Source organism: Muntiacus reevesi, chromosome 1, assembly GCF_963930625.1.
Source record: "Muntiacus reevesi chromosome 1, mMunRee1.1, whole genome shotgun sequence".
Classification (NCBI taxonomy): Eukaryota; Metazoa; Chordata; class Mammalia; order Artiodactyla; family Cervidae; genus Muntiacus; species Muntiacus reevesi.
Genome location: NC_089249.1, coordinates 143,437,498 through 143,458,609, shown reverse-complemented (window position 1 = coordinate 143,458,609; position 21,112 = coordinate 143,437,498). Strand labels below are relative to the sequence as shown.

Sequence of the window (21,112 nt, the reverse complement as noted above, 5' to 3'; positions counted from 1 at the left end):
TCTTCCCTTAATTTCTAGGCAGTAATGCTAAAGACAGAACAAATTCCACACCCAAGAAGAGATGGTGTATCATTACCTAAAAGAGTATTCATCCCCCTTCTTGTGTAGAGACCTTACTGGTCTTTTCCTGTGTCCATCAAGTGTTTCTGGGAGAATAAAATTTGTGTTAGATAGTCAAGAGCAAGAAGCCAGAATTAATAACTGGGGTTTCCCTGTCTGTCCAGTGGTTAGGACTCTGAGATTCCACTGCAGAGGGCACGGGTTCCATCCCTGGTTGGGGAACTCAGATACTGTATGCCGTGTAGCACGGCCAAAATTAAAAAAAAAAAAAGGGATAAAAGTAATGACTGATTCATATCTAAATTTAAAAAAATAAAGAAGCTTGATAGGCATTAACTGTAGCTTCTGTATTCCTTCCAGTAAATATGTTCAAAATCATAGAAGGGGTAATGTAAAACTTGGGATGAAATATACTTTTCTTATCCCAAAGAACTTCATCAAGATAAACCAGCTGTCAGGTTTGTGAAGTCAGTAAACTTTGTCCTGGAAGCCCTCCACCCATAGCTTCTGGCACTTCTAATTTTCCTCCCTCCTGGATCTGTTCTCTCTTCTAGCCTGTATCTCCACCTTCCCAACATTTATCCTGTGTCAGCCCCTGACAGTCCTTGCTTTCAAACTGAAGGGTCAGCTAATATCTGTAGACTCTCTCACCTGTAGGATTTAATAACCACATTAGTAGGGCTTCCTTAGTGACTCAGATGATAAAGAATCTCCCTGCATCAGGAAGATCCCCTGGAGAAGAGAATGGCTACCGACCCAATCGGATATTCTTGCCTAGAGAATTTCACGGAGAGAGGAGCATAGCAAGCTACAGTCCATGGGGTCATAAAGAGTCGAATACAATTGAGTAACTAACTCTTAATGCATGAGTATTTGCATTTTATTCTAGAGGACACCAAGGAAATCAAAAGCATTAGAAATTCAGAAAAATATTGATACTTGGAGAAGGACAGGTAATGAAGTTGGCCTTTTGGGTGGAATCTCATTGAATCATGACACTTGGGCGAATCCTTGTCACAAGCACTCATGTGACTGTTTCTCAATCTGTAGCCCAATTCAGCAGTGTTTGAGCATCTGTTATTAGTCAGATACTGTGATAGGCACTAGAGATTTAAAAAAAAAAATCCTGATAATCTCCTTCTCCACAGATCTCAAGCTCCTGTCAGAGAATGTAGGTCTTGCCTTTCATTTGCCAGGAAACATAAGAAAATATTTATTCTGTTTCAAATTTGTATTCTTTCAACTTCTAATTAAAATTATTTCAAGTGACTTTCAATTTAAAAAATACAACAGATAATATTACATACAGAGAGGGCAGAAACTGTGTGGAAAGATAGGAGAGACTCATATCAGGAACCTGAACCCAGAGTTATTCCTTACGTTTAGCCCTAAGATTCCTGGTTTCCAAGGCAAGAAGGGAGAGCACTAGGTTATGTAATGTACCTTTTCTAATAAAAGGAAACTAGAAATTCTTTTAAAGATACACATTTTTTCTGGTTTTATGTAGTAGAAATTTTTTTTGTGTATGTCCTTTGATAAAGTACTTCTGTTCAATGCAGTTTTACACAAAATACAGAAAAATTATTTGAGTGGCTCTTTCTCATTAAACTTCAAGGAAAGCCAAGCAAAGGACATTAAATAAGTAATTAGAGGTTTCTTTCTTTGGATACTAAGCCAGCATGCTATAGGTCTGATGCTTTCCTGTGATCTCGCTTTCATGAGAATAGAGCTTAAAGGCTAACACTCCTGGAATGGCAACTTCAGTAACTAGAATGTCATACGTTGAACTGGGCCTTCCTCAGTTTTTTACTTGGATGGCTGCAGTGGCCTCTTAACTGTCTCCCGGGGGGATGGTTCTGTTCCCTTCTTTTCCCTTAGCTTTTCAAAAGCCGTCATCTCTGCAACTACCAGAATGACTTTTCTGACAGATGACCCTGACGTCACTTCCTGTTTAGATCTATTCAGGGAGCCTCTGTTGCTTGTAGGATAAAGTCCAGACATACAATATCTTCTATCACCTTCACCCCGTCTTTCTCCTGCCACTTTAACCATAGTAAACACCTGTCAGCTCTCTGCGAGTGTCGCACACTGCTTGTGGTATTGTTTCTGCTTGACATGCACCTCCCTCCTGGAGTGATGTTGGGAATGGCTAATAACCTGGGTGATAGGAGCATACCAGTTAGGACAGACCTGCCCTGCCACAGTGCCAAAGCCTGGAATGCCTCTAATGTGCCATACCTTAACCCTTTAGGTTTGGGATCATGAGGCTGTCCTGGGCCAAAGATGGGGTGACAAAGTTGGGGCAAACATGAGGAGCTTGAGAGTGGCACTTTGCCAGTTGATAAAGTATTTCAGTATCTTACAATCCAGAATGGCTGCCTCAGGAGTGCATCAGCTGAATAATAACCTGTCCCTGCTCTGTTCTTCTTTCTGCCCCGTCTCCTAACCCCATCTCTTACAGACAGTCTAGGAACCATCTCCTCTGGGCATCATTTACCGACCTTCTCTGTGTATCATTGTTTTCTTCCTCCATCAACGAGCCCACTATAACCTCTGGTTCCACCATCATACCTGTATTTCTCTTTGCACAATTTTGTTTACCTCTTGTTCTTCATCCATGAGATTGTAAACCCCATGAAGACAGGAGTTATATCTGATTCATTTCAATATTCTAGCCTTTAGCACCGTACCTGGCTTGTGGGAGGTGCACAATAAATGTTTGATGAATGAACATATATTAAAAATTCTGTACCTGACATGTGAGGAAGAGATTACTCATCTAGTACTCACACCAGGTATGAAATCTACTCCTTCTGATATGTTAGTTACATAATCAGTTAATACAATTAGAACAACATTAGCAACATGTAGCATTTCACTACCTTTTAACTCTTGTAACCTCAAATTGGGAGAAAAAGACCTCAGTTCTTTAACTGGAAGAAATAGAATATATTCTGGAGATTTCCCAACCATACTTCTCCAAAACTAAAACATCCCCACTTGATGGCATAGAACTTCATTTTTGGTAATTTCCTTGTAGAGAAGTGGCATGCAAGTCACTGGGTCACTCTTTTTTCCATGTCCCTTATTCTCACAAGGAGAATAAGTAGAATTCTTCTACTTTTGTCTTGTTGGTTCACCGTTTTATCTCTAGAGCCTGCACAGTGACAGAAGACCAGGTCCCAATCTAGGCACTAGAGATAAAACAGTGAATGAATGAGACAGAAGTAGAAGGAAGGTATTGTCACTGTGCAATAAATATTTTTTAAATGAGAAGATCTAAGTAGAAGATGAGAAAATATGGCAAAAAAACAACAAAAGGCAATTCAGGATTTTCTTCAAGGGTTGTGTGCCCTGATTTTTCTCCTTCCTGGGATGCCAGAGGGGTTGAGTAGATGTCTAGGATGATTGCTGATGGCAACGCCCCAGCCAACACTCTGGGAGATACACATGTGGGCTTACTACCCAGGCTTCCAGGTGGAGACAGGAGACGGAGCCAGCCAGCAGTTCCTCAAAGGAAAAAGGAACCGGATGTGGCAGCAGCAGCAACTCAAGTGACAATAAAAACCAAACCCAGACACTTGGAACAACATAGACCCAAGAGTTTGCTCTCCATCCAGTGACTCACTGAACTGAACAGGAGCCCAGAGAAGCCCACGAAACTGCACTGAGTTACCCAATTGCTTCCTCCCTTGGCTTTCTTTCCACCAGAGATGCCACGTCCAGGGGAAGGCTGGTTTGGATGGCTTTTAAACATGTACCCGTTTGTTATTTCAGCTCCACGAAGCGCCTCAAGTCTGTGGAGGATGAAATGGACAGTCCTGGTGAAGAGCCATTTTACACAGGCCAAGGGCGCTCCCCGGGGAGCGGAAGCCAGTCCAGCGGGTGGCATGAAGTGGAGCCAGGTAAGCAGGGCAGGCAGCCACTGTGAAGCCTAAGATGTGGTGGGGGGTGGCGGGGAGGAGGGAGCGACGCCAGGCAGAAAGCGAAGGGAGTGAGCTCAGAGCAGTGGACTTGCTGACTTTCTCCACATGAACACGTGTTTGTACCTGACTGCTGCTTTTATGAAAGGATGGCAGTGCAAGGATGCCATTCAGCTGAGATGAAAGATTGAGAATGGTGTGTAGGGTTTTCTACGCTGAGATGTTTTCACTGCACCGCAATCCAGCGTTCCATTTGCCTTTGCTTTCATTTTATGCTAATTGCCTTTTGGGTTTGGTTTTATCTTTTAATAATCAAAATAAAAATCCATCAACTTTTTCAACCACATCAGTAGCATTAGAGAAGAATGAAGGGCTCCCTGTGCAGTAGCTTGCACTTGGATCTTTATAAAATGAGGAAACTTTTAAATATGTTTTGTCATCACAATTCTTTTTCTATTTAAAAGGAACAGCTAAAAGAGAAAATAAAAATAAAAGGAACAGCTATCTTTATGTCTGTCTTTCGTGAACTAAGCAAATGATGACTGCTAGTCTAACCTCCTGGGGTAGTTTAATCCTGACTCTGGAGTCTTGAGCAATGTGACTAATTCTGATATCAGAAGCCTTTTGAAACTTTTCTCAGTGCCTATAACCTCCAGGTTGGCAAGGGAGAATCTCTCTGGTACCTTTCTCAATATGCAAAGTCTAATGATGTAGAGAATAGAGTGGGCTTTGGAAACAGACAGACTGAGTGTAATCCTGGCTCCGCTTCTGCTGGCTGTGTAATTATGGGCAAACCACCTAACCTCTCTGAAACCAAGTGTCCCCATTTTTATCATCTGTCAATAGTAGTAGGTATTTCAGTGCTCTTGAGAGTTAAATGAGGTAATATATATAACCCAACTAAGAATTATACCTAGCACAGTAAGTTTGAAAAGATTTTCCCAATTCTTGCCTCAGAGTAATTCCCTGCAAAAACAAGCACCGAGGAAATCTCTGAACCCCTTCACCTTCAATCTTAACTCCTTTCTCTCCCCCTAACATATCAAAAGAGAATCTTCAGAGAGTGTGACTATAGAGGAAGCAACACAGCGGAGGCTTGGGGGATGATGGAACTGTTCTGTATCCTGATTGTGGTGGTGGTTACAAGAATCTATACATGTGTTAACGTTCATATTAATAGAAATGCATGCCTTCCACTTCTGAACCCCCCAGCAGTTTTACTGTATGATAATTAAAAATAAAACCTCGGTCCCCACTAGCTGAGTCCTTTATCTTGTTCCCTTTACCAAAATGCGAAGATTTCATTTTGCCTCCCTTCTACCTAATCTTTTTACCCAACTCATCCATTCATTCACTCACGGTTTCACTGGGAACTCTTTTGTGGATGAGGCACTATGCCTGGTTCTGGGAACTCAAAGCTGAATGAGAAGGTTGTGGCTCCTGCTTTCAAGGAATTCACAGTTGGGGTGGAGAACAGACACATAAGAAGATCATTACATGGTGATACGGGAGGCATAAGGGTGGGGTTTAGCCTCTGGTGCCGCCGTTTTCTAAGTATCATCAACATAGTGCTCAGGATGTGATGGGTCTTCTACAGAGGGCTACGCATCAGCGCACCCCACACTGAGATCCATGCCAGTTTGCTGATAGCGGTCAAGAAATACATCGTGGCCTAAATGAACGTGCTGACCACCCGTGCTGCCAAATGCACATTAGCACGACCTCAGGATAGTGCCCATGAGAAGCTTATGTGCTGTTAAAAAATTAAAAGACCTAGATGTTCTTTGAACCCCTTTTAAAAGGCCAGTTAAAGTCCTGGCCAGTTTACCTGCTTCTGTGAAAGTGAGAATCAAAATATATAGGTTTAGGACATTATGCTTGAGGGTCATGCTCACTCAGTTTTACACAGACTGAGCTGCTTTTTTGTGTGTTGATGTACATGAAGCTCCTCTACCAGGAGACTGTCTTTTGGATCCTTAAGCAGATTCCTTTGGGCCTATGTGGGGGTTGTGGGAGTAGGTTGAATATAGAATATGTTGACCTAGTGACTCTTATTCAGAGTAATTTTGTTCCTCTTTTCTGCATGTTATGATTCAAATAAATTTTAACATTTGAATAACTGTATCCCTTATGGTCATTAAATAGCTAAAGTCTAATGGCTAAATCCTTTTCAGGAGGATACACACACACACACACACACACACATATACACACACACGTAGTAATTACACTACATATTATACTATATATATATATATATATATACACACACATGCTATATATATGTGTGTGTATGTATATATATATACACATATAGTGTAAGCATATAATTAATTGAAGGGGGGGGTTCTCTAAGAAAAAGAATTTATACTTTTAGAGAAATCCCTCACAGTTTTACTGTATTCCTGGACTGATGCTCCGTTCTGTATTGCTGTTTCATTGTTGAAAAATGCAGTTTCATGGTATATATGCAGGGGGTGGGAGGGGACAGTGGATAAATTTACATTTGTCCATATTCAGCATAGGAAGTCATAATTGAAACAGGGCCTGAGGGGACATTAAAACTCAACTGAAGGATGTTGTACATGTTCCTGGTGGCTTTGGTGTCATTAATTCACACCAGCCATTTTAAATGGATAATTTATGCTGCCAGATGGTCCTTTTGGGGGATTTTCCATCTAGCCCAATCCCCTTTTTGGCACAGAGGACACCCTTATGTTGTTCCCACACTGATCCAGGCCTAGCATCTCCCCAGGGATACAGTTCATTGAGTAGGAGGCTTTTAGTGGTCCACACATGTAAATTACTGTCAGAACGTGTTGGGAGTTTATGCATATCTGAAGGCCAGCAGCCTCTTGGTTGCCTACATTTGGAATAATTCTCACAAGCTAGTACTAAAGGATACTTTGTTTATGTCTCAGATGTGACCCAGGAAGCCAGGCCTGTGCTTCCTCCTCCACTTAGAAAGCTTCGCATCTGTTTACCTGCCCTTAAATGCTTTTTCAGCGATCCCCGGCCAAAAGAGGGCCGAAGGTTGCCAGAAGAGACAAATTTCCTGGAGCAACAGGAAGGCTTTGGAAAGTAAAACAAACCAGACATGCAGTAAATTACATGGGCTCTTTCAAATGTCTTCTGTAGTATCCTGTTCCCCATTAGTTTATCTCAGCACTTTTAGTGCACAGCTCTTATTATCTGGGAAGAAGGGCATACGAGATTAAAGATGATGTTAGTTTAAAAACATCAGACAACCTCAAGCTGACTTTTGCTTCTCTTACAATGCTGCATTTGTTCTCTCCACTTAGTTTCGTTTCCCAGTTATCTCAAAACTGGGTTAGATTCGAAGCTTTGAAGCTAATCATGCACTGATGAAATGAGTCCTATGAAATTCTATCAAGCAAAAGTGCACATACCATCAACTCTTGTTTATCTGGACAAATGAAAAACTGCAGAGGAACTGATAATGCAAATGAATAGGAAGGAAACCAAGAGGCAGGCGCCTACAATGGGTCAGATACTGAGCATGGTGCTTTCATATGTATGGCAAAGATTATGGTTACAATTGTTTAAGTACTTCCTGTGTACCAAGTGTTTTTTGTTTTTTTTAATTGCCCTAAGTCATGCAAGTAGAGTGAGCTTGCCTCTGTAGAGATGAAAACTGAGAATTATAAAATGTTAGGTGACTTGCCCAGAGCCACACAGATAGTAAACCTGGGGATCCCTAATCCAAATTTCAGTTCTGATTTTGGAATGTAAGTTTTGTCTTCTCTACCCAGTAACCTCTTTTACTGTAAACATTTATGCTTGTATTTTAAGGTCTCATGAAGGCTTGCATTGAAATTAAAAACATAACAGTAAAAAATTTTTTAATTGTTCATCAGAAAGACTTGAAAAATCCCCCCACTTCCTTATCCCAAACCCTTGACGTGCACCCAGGTCAGGGAAGGACTGTGGGTTTATTAAATACACATAGGACATAATACATGAGCCAACAGTATTAACTGTTAACAAAGTCAGATATCTATCATTTTTCTTATAAAATCATATAATCCTCAGGATTCAGATCTTTGTTCAAATAATACATCATCAGTGAGGTTTCCAGTGACTTAAAATAACTGCTGTTTCTCTTCCATCATCCTATAATTCATAAACTTTTCCTTTCTTTATACCATCTTCTCCTGTTATCTTATGTTCTCCTACTTGGATATACACTCTGAGCAGTGGGCCTGAGTCTGTCTTTTCTGCTGCTGTACCCCCAGCATCCCTGACAGTGTCTGGCACATAATAGGTACTCAATAAATGTTGATTGAGTGAATGAATGAAGCCTATAAAGCAGGGAATTTGGGTGCTTTCCATAAATCTGAAAGCAGACTTTGCCACCAGTAATTCTGTCAGAATTGATGTTTACTATATTCTCAATCTGTAGGCTATTATTCAGTCAAATCCAATTATTAGCAAGTAGTAAACAAAACAATGGGCTTCCCCGGTGGCTCAGCAGTAAAGACTCTGCCTGCCAATGCAGGAGACAGGGAGACACAGGTTCAGTCCCTGGGTTGGGAAGATCCCCTAGACGAGGAAGCAGCAACCCGCTCCAGTATTCTTGCCTGGGAAATCTCATGAACAGAGTAGCCTGGCAGGCGACAGTTCATGGGGTCTCAAAACAGTCAAACAGGACTGAGCAACTAAACAACAAAAGCAAGCCAAACAATTGCTAAGGCTCAACCAAGGGCCCCGTTGACAAGTGGTAGTATATGGCATTTTATTACAAGTATCTGTCACCTCGAAGGGTATTTCGTTAAGTGAATCAAATCCTATTTTTCTAAAGGTAATACTTTATTGATTTTTAAGATAACGCTTTTTTTAAAAAATAAAAGGACAATTCATTATCACAAGCTCTATATCAACAATTCCAATAACGAATCTTCTGTAGAATGTTTTCTGTAACTTTCTTAATTTTTGTCTGAATATTTTCAGATTTCCATATGAAATTTTCTCCTATAGTAGCTTAATTAACACCCATATAAGACACTATGAAATCTATATTACGTGAAGTCTAATCTGTTACTCAAAGTGTGGTCCAAGCACCAGCAACATGGTATCATCTGGGAGCTTATTAGAAGTACAGAATTTCAGACCCTCCCCAGACCCATGGACTATTAACAAGATCTCTGGGTGATGCTTATACATGTTAGTGATTGAAAAGCCCTGATTTAGGCTCCTTCCTTGACTGTTCCTTTTTGTAGGCTCTTATCATTCAATTCTTGCCTTATCTAGAGGCAACCTGAACTTTCACTGTTGTGCTCCCCAAGCTTTCTCCCTACTGTAAGTAGGAATGCCATTAATGCTCTTCTAGATAGATAGAAATCTTACCTATTTTCAGACATATCAGAGAAGACAGGACCCTCACACAGTGGTTCATACCTCAGTACAAGAAAGAAAATTCTTCTGTCTCTCTCATCTTCCTCCAGTTGAAGTGCATGAAGAAGAAGAGCTGGTCATCTAATCAATATAATTCAAGTCAAACCAAGTCGTTGAATCTTTATTAAGTGCTGACTGTGTGCAGTGCAGAGTAGGTTCAAAGATGACTCCATTGAGTCCCTGTCTTCAATGGCAAACCAGATTTTTTCTGTTGTCAGTCACCATGTGTGAGATGGGAACTGTGGTTTCTGCCCCATCCCTGTCACAAAGTTCAGTTCAGTTTAGTCTCTAAGTTGTGTCTGACACTTTGCAACCCCATGGACAGTAGCCCACCAGGCTCCCTTGCCTATGGAATTTTCCAGGCAAGAATACTGGAGTGGGTTGTCATTTCTTTCTCCAAGGGATCTTCCCCACCCAGGGATCAAATCTGGGGTTTCCTGCATTGCAGGCGTATTCTTTACCAACTGAGCCACCAGGGAAGTCACAAAGTTATGACAGTTAAATGATCAACTTGAACTTCTGCTCCAAATGCCAAAGTCCTTTGTTAAAATTAATATTCTCTAATTGTATGAAATATTGTTAGGATTATTGAGGGAGACAGACCTTCCCAGCTCATGGTGGTTGAAAGCCAGCAGGATTAAATGCTACAGGGGTAAAAGGAGAGAGTGGTTCAACCTGACTTTAGAATTAGGCACACTGTCTGCAGAAGGAGGCAGTGAAACTGGATTTCCACCGGACCTCAAATGAAAAACATTCACAAACTTGAAAGTGATACATGATGTTTGTTAGTCTTTCAGTCATTGGTATACACAAATTTGTATTCTCCATATATCTTTTTTTTTCTAAAAAATATATATATATCTTACAAGGCAGTTTTGTGGCTGTCCTGTGAAGCTTCTCAGGTTCTCTGTATTCCCAAAATTGACTCCTTTGAGGGTTCAGTGAGTTTCACGGATTACTCAGTTGCACTACTTCCTGCATTTGACACATACATACCAGTCAATATTAAAATAAGTGTATTTTTTATTGTGGAAAAATATGTGAAATTATAGAACTTTTTCAGTGAAATTTAATTCTGTGTTTGAAAAGAGGAGGTTCTTACTCCTTAAATTTTCTGCTGTAGAAAAATATTCAGAACTCTAGCATGCCTTCAATTATTTTGTGATTGTAAAACTTTATTAACAGACACTGTTATTTTAGCCAAGATGCCGGAAGTTCTGCACAGTTCAGTGAAAAGTTTTAAAGTCAAGTTTGGTAAGTAGTAAGTTTAGCTGTAGTTCTTTTCTTAAAAACTTTCAGAGATAAACTTCTTTCAGAAATAGATTTCTTCCCAAAGGCATCAGTTCAGTTCAGTTTAGTTCAGTCGCTCAGTCATGTCTGACTCTTTGCGACCCCATGAACCACAGCACAACAGGCCCCCCCGTCCATCACCAGCTCCCAGAGTTTCCCCAACCTTTTGTCCATTGTGTCAGTGATGTCATCCAACCATCTCATCCTCTGTTGTCCTCTTTTCCTTCAGTCCTCAATCTTTCCCAGCATCAGGGTCTTTTCAAATGAGTCACCTCTTTGCATAAGGTGGCCAAAGTATTGAAGTTTCAGCTTCAACATCAGTCCTTCCAATGAACACCCAGGACTGATCTCCTTTAAGATGGACTGGTTGGATCTCCTTGCAGTCCAAGGGACTCTCAAAAGTCTTCTCCAACACCACAGTTCAAAAGCATCAATTCTTCGGCACTCAGCTTTCTTTATAGTCTGACTCTCACATCCATATATGACTACTGGAAAAACCATAGCCTTGACTAGACGGACCTTTGTTGGCAAAGTAAAGTCTCTGCTTTTTAATATGCTGTCTAGGTTGGTCATAACTTTCCTTCCAAGAAGTAAGCATCTTTTAATTTCTTTGCTGCAATCACCACTGCAGTGATTTTGCAGCCTAGAAAAATAAAGCCAGCCACTGTTTCCTCATTTATTTGCCATGAAGTGATGGGACCAGATGCCATGATCTTAGTTTTCTGAATGTTGAGCTTTAAGCCAACTTTTTCACTCTCCTCTTTCACTTTCATCAAGAGGCTCTTCAATTCTTCTTCACTTTCTGCCATAAGGATTGTGTCATCTGCATATCTGAGGTTATTGGTATTTCTCCTGGCAATCTTGATTCCAGCTTGTGCTTCCTCCAGCCCAGCGTTTCTCATGATGTGCTCTGCATATAAGTTAAATAAATAGGGTGACAATATACAGCCTTGACGCACTCCTTCTGCTATTTGGAACCAGTCTGTTGTTCCATGTCCAGTTCTAACTGTTGCTTCCTGACCTGCATGCAGGTTTCTCAAGAGGCAGGTCAGGTGGTCTGGTATTCCCATCTCTTGAAGAATTTTCCACAGTTTATTGTGATCCACACAGTCAAAGGCTTTGGCATAGTCAATAAAGCAGAAATAGATGTTTTTCTGGAACTCTCTTGCTTTTTTGATGATCCAGCAGATGCTGGCAATTTGATCTCTGGTTCCTCTGTCTTTTCTAAAACCATCTTGAACATCCAGAAGTTCTCAGCTCATGTATTGCTGAAGCCTGGCTTGGAGAATTTTGAGCATTACTTTACTAGCGTGTGAGATGAGTGCAATTGTGTGGTAATTTGAGTGTTCTTTGGCATTGACTTTCTTTGGGATTGGAATGAAAACTGACCTTTTCCAGAGGAACAGCAGTCCTCATTTTTGAAAGTTAAAATTAAGCACTATAATAAAACATTGTCTGTTCTTATCACAATTATTAAGTCAAGGTATACATTTTTAAAGGTATTTTTAGAAGAATAATTGATAAACATTGGGTCAACCAGAAGCCCAGGACATTTAGAACCCGAGTTCAAGTGTCACAATGCTAGGAACACAGTTGCACTTTGCAGACTTAGGTTGGTTCATTGTAGTTTTCAGTATTCCATATAAAGTTCACTTGATTCCCAACTCCGCTGGTCCTAATTTGACTGCTAATAGTCATTCATCAGTTGTAAGAGTAGGGAAAGTTTACCAGCTTAAACTTGTAGCTGAGACACATGAGCAGAGGCCCATTATCAATGCCAATAAAAAGGCAGCAGACTAGTAACAATAGTCCATTGATCATGGACACTCAGTTGCACTGGCATATATTAGGGTAAATGATTAAACCTCCCACAGTCTCCTGCTGTAATAGGAAGAGTCACTGTTACAGAACACTGCCATAGGATCAATGTCTTGGCTTTTCTTCTGCATTTATAGAGCACTGGGAAATCATCATCATGTGACAGCATTGTCTCCCATTACCTCTTTAATATTGGCACCTGCTCCGACCAGTGCACCAGGGAGCACCACTACAGTGCTCTCTAGTGACCCTCTGTTAGCAGGGAAATTTCAGCCAAATAAGGGGTTATGAGAGACGAACTGTATTACAAAATGAGCACTCCTTACCTACCCTTCAAAAATGTTCATATCTTCTTTATCAAGGCTATGTTTTAAAGCTAAAAAAGGGAGTGAGAATAACATATTCTAATAAAAGATTACCTATTAGAAGAAAAGAAATACTCTTCCCACATAAACACAAGTACACTATGTGTGTGCGGATGTGTGTTTGTCAGAGATATATAGATATAGATATAGATGGTACCATATATATATATATGGTAAAGCACAATCCAAAAAATAACTGTTGTATTCCTGAAGGCAATTAAAGTACCTGGCACATGGTAACCATTCAATCAAGATTTGTTGGCTAACTGAATAAGTAATAAGATGGGAACCGCACATGTCTTATCTTGTCTTTTGAGGAGGGCAAAGTGCTCAGGAAGCGGAGCGCTGCTACATTTGTTCAGTGATTGAGTGCATTCGTCGAGTGAATGAGTGCAGCTCAACGTGCATCAGAAAACTCAGATGCACGATTTTGTGAATACAGAAGCTCCCACGAAAACAGATGCTGCATTTTAGCTTGTCTTGTCTGAATAAATAAATTACCCAAGCCTCCAAATATTTTATTTCATGCTTGAAAACGAAGCTGTGTGAATATTCTAGAAAGCAGGAAGGAAAAGTGTATCTTATACCTTCGATTTACATGGGGAATCATCCTCCCTCTCCTGTTCCTGTCACCGTCTTCAGCACAGCCCCCGTGCCTTAGGTGGCAAAGAGCTGGCTCATCAAGTGGCCTCATTTAGCACATTGTAAGGAGCTTTCAAGTAAATTTCATTCCAGCCACAACAGTCTTCCTGGGCTTGCTGGGGAGGGATTAAATAAAAGAGAAATAACATGTATTATAAAGAGGAGAAAAATACAATTGAGATTCAAAATCCTCCGATTCTTCTGTTATGAACAAGCCTTGGATTTTTAACAAATGACTTCTCTGAATTTTCATTTTCTCATATGTCAACAATGGGTTCTTTAAAACAGCTAGCCTTCCTGACTTGTAGCTTTGAAAAGATCGTATGAGATGATAATAAAAAGAGGAGCTACCATTAATTAAGTACCAGCTGTGTGCAAAGTACTATGCATGGCACAAAGATAAAGGTGTTTCTAATAAATGTAAAGTATACTTGTAAACATAAAGCTTGACACATATATTATATCCCTTTTTCAAAATGCTAAAGTGCTATGTGAGTTTAAGATGTGTGCTGTGTACTCAGACACTCAGTCATATCTGACTCTGCAATCTCATGGACTGCAGCTGACCAGGCTCCTTTGTCCATTGGATTCTCCCAACAAGAATACTGGAGTGGGTTGCCACTTTCTCCTCTAGGGGATTTTCCCGACCCAGGGATTGAACCTGCCTCTTCTTGCGTCTCCTCATTGGCAGAGGGGTTCTTTACCAACTGCACCACCTGAGATGCCCATGTGAGTTTAAGATACTGTGAAGTTAAATTGAAAGCCTATTATACACATTTTCATCTGTTATATATAAAGCACTGTGCAAGATGATAGAAGGCATATAAAAATAGATAAGACAAACCTTTCACCTCAGAGAAAGAATGGTAACTGGCTAAACCAGTACCCAGTTCTATAAGGACCTGAGTGTACTAAGAGTCACCTAGTTTAGGAGTTGATTCGTTGGCTTAGACTACTATCCTCCACTGTAATTGCTTCAAGAGCAGATGTATCAGCCATTCCATTATTAAAGGAGTGTCAGTGAACGCTGTCCCCATTTCCTCCCTTTCAAACTATCTTATCTTTCTTTATCTCTGAAAAACAGGTAGAACGCTGATGTGTAGGCAACATTCAGAAAGGGTACAGTGCAATGCCATCCCATTCCAGCAAAAGATTTAGCTATCTGCACCCATGGACTCAACCCCTTCCTAAAGCAGTTCTAACTTGCAGATAATGAAATTGGGCAGCATCAAAGCAAGTATTTACTTAGAGGAAACAAAATTATTCCTCAGTGAGATTAAATTCACCAAAGGGAAAAAAAACCAGAAAGTATAGTTGGAAGAGAAGAAACAAAGGATATGGATAGACAAACATATAGGTAGATAGGTAACGACTTACCTAAGAATTTCCTGTGTTGATTTTTCTATATCTAATAGATTTTATTTATCTAATAAATATTAATAAATACTTGTAGAATTCAGGAGGTATGTTTAACCTCTGATATAAAGAGCAAAAAATGCTTCTTTAGTGTCCCTACTTCCTCTGATCTGTTCTATGAACACAGTGTAGATATTTCCTAGACATGAGTAATACCACACTCTGATTAATAATAAAAGATAAATTTACCTTTATTTTGTCATTGGAATGCTGCTAAAAATTTGAATACGTGTTTTATTAGAAAGAGCTAATGTTTATTGGGACTTCCCTAGTGGCTTAGGCAGTAAAGAATCTGCCTGCAATGCAGGAGACCAGGTTTGATTCTTGAGTCAGGAAGATCCCCTGGAGAAGGGAATGGCTACCCACTCCAGTATTCTTGCCTGGAGAATTCCATGGACAGAGAAGCCTGATGGGCTGCAGTCCATTTTGAGCACTTACATATCTATACGTATACACACATATCACTAATAATAATGAGTATAGATCACTAATAATACTATTTGCAGACTTAACTTCCCTCTTGCAGGCCTACACCCTGGTGATTCTATTTAAATGTTAAATAATCAAGTATAATATTGTCACTTTTTATGGGGGAAAGTTTCTCTCTCTTTTGGCCACCAGTATTTTTTAATAAAATCAGTTTGTAATACTGAGTTTGAGGCTTTCTATGGGGATGGGAGCAAAAAGGAAGAACAGTCCTCAGGCGTACACAGGTCTCAGGAGCCGGTAACTTTCTGCCCCGTGCAGTCCAGCAGTTTCTGATGCAGTGGTGCACATCCAGTTGCTTTCCTGCTCAGCAGAGAATTACAATAATGCCTATTTATCCAACTCTATCTATCCATGGATTTCAAACACATCATAAGTTCATCAATTAATCGAAGACATGGCACCCTTTTGGAGATGATGGGTGAGTTACATCCTCGAAGATGACGAGAAATGCTCACATTGACGTCGTAAATCAGTAGGTACTAAAAGTGGAGAGCGTTCTCTCCTGTACTGAGTCACAGAGTATGTCTCTGGGACAGGAGAAAACTTCAGGAGTAAAAAACAAAAATCTTTAATTTGATGAAATATTAAAGCCTGATAGAATAACTGAAACATGTTTAAATACAGTCATTCAGCTTGCCTCTTGAAAGTATTACTGATCTCCCTTTTGTAACAATTAAACCCCCACTCTGAAACGTTTGGATTTTTAAATCCTTGGTTACTTTGGTTCCCTGTTCTCTGGGTCTGTTTGGAGTGGGTGACTCTGTGCTGTGGTCCAGCACCTCCAGCCACAATGGAGACGGGCTTCACAGACAGCTGCGAATGTCCATTCAGATGATCCTCCACATTTAAATGTGATCCAAACATCTCATTGTCCTTCATTTGGAAGGAACATGCCACCCTGTAGGGATTTTCCACTTCGTATCTAAGGAGAGGTGACGCTTTTTCATTTGCATCCTTGGAAAGACACTCCAGTCATTAGACTTTTAAGGAATGGCAACCCACTATCCATTTCTAATCTGAAGTCTCCTCTGCAGCACCAGTGATTCTGCAGTGTTAGTTGAAATCACTTCGCTGTGATGAGCTTCCAAGATGAATGCATTCTAGGATATCATGATTACTTATGATTTAATGCCCATTAGAATTCGCAGGCTGCCTTTCAGCCATTTCATGAACCTGAGCGAAGAGACAGTTTTTAAAAATGGCTGTGCAGTGTCCCTCATGTTTTCACACTCTTTAGGGACTAGCATAAGCAGCACTTCATGTTCTAATGTCAAAATACACGTGTGAAGATTAAAAGTAATATGGGATGTATAAGAATACTTTTCAGGGCCAGCTATTCTTTGATATTTATCACTTCATAGCAAAGACACCTGCTTCTAATTTTAGGAGTTCTTTTTGCCAGTGGGTGATTTCTTTTTTTTTCTTCAAAAATGAAATTGTATCCTCAAAAGACTTAACTGGTCATTTTTCTCCTTTTGATGTGCTTGATATTTTTATGAGTTCGTCCATTGGCATTGAAGCCTTAACATGCTTTTAGTTTAAAAAGAAATCTTTATAACACATAATTATTATATTGGGTCACATAAATTTCTATCCTAGCCACACATTTGGAGACTTTTGCAGAGATAAAAGTTGTTATAAATGTCATTATCTTCCACTTGGACTAATTGATAGTTGTCTTAAGTTGACCGAAGCCTGAGAAATAAACTCTCCCTGTGGGAGAGGTTCAGCAACTTATCCTCAGTACATATATTAGGTTCTTTTTCACATTCAGTTGGTGACAGTTATTATTTGGGGGTTGGTAAGTGGAACCAAAAAAAAGAGAGAGAGAGAGAGAGGATCCTAGGTTTGTCTGTTTAAATACATATGAAAATAGTCCTTTGGCTTGGGAGGTAGCCAGCCTACTTGTAGAGTCCAATGTGGTTTGCTTTCTTGTTTTTATCATGCATGAAGACCTTTTCCTAATAGGCACTGGGTAAAGTGAATTATTCAAATAGAAAAAGATGCAAAAGATGGTATCTTGCTAGAATCCCATTCTGATTGGCCCATGGAGAGTTGTCTGTATAAAATTGGATCCTTGTGTTGGGTTCCAAAAAAAGGTGTGAATATGAAGGAGAAGTGCTAAATCATGACTCCAGAGAAAATGTCGGCCATGAGCAGTTTTTAGTTTAAGTGAAAACCAAACTTCAGGATTTGGACAAATAAGACAAGGCGAAAAAAGGGTGAATCATTAACTCTAGTATAAAATTGTTATAGTGATCAAGTTTCAGCAAACTTGCATAAGATGCTCAACAAAGACTGTGCCTGAATGGAACTTGCTCATTTACTTAATTGATATGAAAAGCTTTGCCAAGCATTTACCCTTTATGTCAGATAAGTAATTTTTAATAAAATATTTCCAAGATATGAAGACAGTTAAGAAAACAGCACGGTTTTTAATAATTGCACTCCTAAGTAAACGGATCTATCATTACGTTGTCACAGAGAATGACAGTGAGCAGAAACATCCTGCTAATCCCTCTCTGATAAGTGTTCAGTGTAATTAGACAGACACCATCTTGTCTGTTGAATGTAGCATTCATCAGAAGTGCAACTTTACACAGAATCCTCTTTTCTGATATGTCATTTTGCTTCTGAAAATGACTCATGTAGTTGTGTGCAGCTATTTCCTTTTGATTTTATGTTTTTGTTTGTTTTAGAAGTTTTTAACGATAATGTGGACCTTTTGTATCCACAAAGCCGCATTTGAGGTTAGCAGTTCATTTTGTTTTGCCAACTGTCAGAATCATAAACCTGCTTAAGTATTTTTTAGCTTGATCATTTCAAATGACCTGTTGGTCACTTCAAATGAAATGAAGGTATGACTGAAATGAAAGTATGACTGAAATGAAGGTATGACTTTTAGCGAGAGGTCTTCTTATGAGGAAGAAGCCAGTTTTCTGCCTTAAATAAGAGCCCCAAAGAGAACATGTTTCCGTGAAAATGTTTAATGTTAAAATGATTAAATGTATTGCCCCCTTCCAGCATCCCCAGGCATAGCTTAGAAAAAAATCCGTTTCCTTTTGCCCCGTGGTTTGTATCCTGAGCTATGAACTACCGCATAGTTATAAAGTGTTATCTACTCAGTTCATTGCATGGCTCTACCTCCCCACTTTCTTGACGACTCAAAGGCATTTGAAGGCAAAGAATAGGGTTATTGAAGGATGGCAGGCAGATTTCACTAAGTAACATAACAGGTGGAGGTCAAAGTAGTTTATTTGTGGAGATGAACAGAGTGCAGAGATGAAAAATCAAATGCTTTGCCATAATAAGGTTTAGCAAGAAAATGCTGACTACACTAAGCTGAGATTCTAGCTGACAGAACCTTTTCTAGCGTTCATTACTTGATTTCACAGTTCAAGCAATTTGAAGAGACCTAAAATTATATTTCTTTTTTCCCTTATGAAATGTTCACATCGGTTTTCAGATTTTAAATAAAATGATGGGTGCTCTGCTTGTAACCAAGGAACATTAGGACTTAATAGATTCCCAGTGTAGGCATATCCCAAGCATGGAATGTCACAGACTGTGCATCTCTTACAAATTAAATTCTACCAGCAGGCACCTTAAACACCAAGCTTTCAATCATGCTTTAACTGACAGAGTGAACATATTTTGATAAACACTTAACTCCACATCATCTAAATGAATATTGTGAGTTGAGAAAAGTCTCTAAAAGGTTATTTACCAAGTTTGAGAACTGGCTTACCCTCAGCTTGTTGAAGATAAAGAGGAAAGAGCATTGTTGGTTTTTTTTTCCCTTTATGCAATTCATGTATTTGTAGAGTACATGTGCTTTGCTTTTACAACTTAAAAGAGAGTTAAACATGCTGATAAAATATATCAAAGTAAGATTTATCTGCAGTTCTACAGCAGGACCAAAAAACTAAAAGGTTATTTGGTGGTATATAGACCAAAGCTGTCGAATGGAACTGTGTGCAGTGATGCAACATGTTCTAACTCTGCACTGTCCAATACTGTAACAGCTAGCCAAATAAGGCCATTGAGCACTTGAAATGTGGCTGTGCTGAGCCACTGAAGTTTTTAATTCATTTAATTTTAATTAATTTAAAAAGTAACCACATGTGGCTAGTAGCTACCATATTGGACAGAGCAGATATAAACCAAACATATGTATGATTGAGTTTTTTTACTTTTCATCTGGGTATCTAGATAGAATGAATAAAACATTATGCTATATTGTACTATTTTTTCATGCAAAGAAAATAGTTTAGTTTTCTCAGTAATTTCTTTTTCATTCTCAGTCCTCTGTGAATGTGTGTGAGTGCTGTGTTGAGCCAAAATCAATCCTTCCCTGAATACACGGGAGAGGGTGAGATGGTTAGGGAGAAGATAGGGTGGGTAGGGAATCTCCAACTTGTAACTATATGGAGCATGAAATGCAGTAGCTGACTCATTGAAAAAGACCCTGATGCTGGGAAAGATTGAGGGCAGGAGAAGGTGGTAACAGAGGATGAGATGGTTGGATGGCATCATTGACTTAATGAACATGAGTTTGAGCAAACTACAAGAGATAGTGAAGGACCAGGAAGCCTGACGTGATACAGTCCATGGGGTCACAAGGAGTCGGACATGAGTGAGCAACTGAACACCAACAAGAACAGAATCCTGACAGTGTGGTATGCATACTTACCCTGAAAGGAAAGGAAATCTCAAAAGTCATTTCATTGTTGGCTCAGGAACCAGATTTTTTTGTATGGCATTTTCCTTGTGTCTATCCTTCACTCTCTCTGGTTGTAAATTTTCACTTAACAAGTGAACATTTGGAATACATTAGAGAACTCATCATTTCTTTTCTCCTGAATTATCCATATAATTTTTAACTCCATTCTCCCATTTTTTTCTAAATTGAAGAAATCACTTGTGTCCAAGCCTTTTAAATTACCTGAACTTCTTTATGATGTGATAATTCTTTGGGGGGTCCTTTCAGCTCATTTTAAATGGTTACATATAGAACAAGAAGGATACACCTCAGAAGCTGTATTAACTCATTTTATTCTTTTCATCATAAAAATGATTTTAAAAACATTTTTATTCACTGAAAAAGGTTAAAAGTCAAAATAGTCTGAATGTTTTACCTTTTTGTATTGTTGAGTGTGTTAATCATAATAAATTACTTTAGAATGAACCCTAATGGGTTTTACCATTAGGACACAATTCTAGGGTGAATACAGCATCTTGAACTAACTCCTCCTATCACACAGTATGTATTGATAGCCACAAAACTGGATGGTCCTTTGACTGTGGGATTAATCTATCCAATCACAGTCTTTATTTAGCATCACAGTTGGAGATGATCTCATATAAAGTCTAGCTGAAATGGCCCTAGAATGGTCCTGTTCTTGCTTGGGGGGCTAGAGACTGGGACAGTGCTCTGCATCTAGAAGCTGAGTGTCTGGGTGTAAATCTGCTGGTGGTAGGTGACTTGCGAAATAGAGTGCTGGTCCTCAGCTTTCGTTTTGTGCTTGAGAAGTGGCACTGCAGTTTATGCCAACAGCATTAGTCTGACAGCTATGAGTGGTATATCCATTCCCCACACTTAGACCTGGAGGTAGAAGGGAATCTGAAGACCCGAATGTAGAGAGAACAGTCAGGACGGCAGTTAGCATGTTATTTAGGCTGGAGAAAAATGTT

General features: G+C 39.6%; 1 protein-coding gene across 4 annotated transcripts in view; it reads left to right on the top strand.

The window, feature by feature from the left end:
* NFIA (nuclear factor I A) overlaps window positions 1-21,112 on the top strand; it is a 391,127-nt gene that overhangs the window by 273,701 nt on the left and 96,314 nt on the right. For all 4 annotated transcript variants that reach the window (XM_065911941.1, XM_065911922.1, XM_065911931.1 and 1 more), the window contains one exon: window positions 3,838-3,965. In XM_065911941.1, the coding sequence (XP_065768013.1) occupies window positions 3,838-3,965 (128 nt within the window). The remainder of the gene's footprint in view (window positions 1-3,837; window positions 3,966-21,112) is intronic.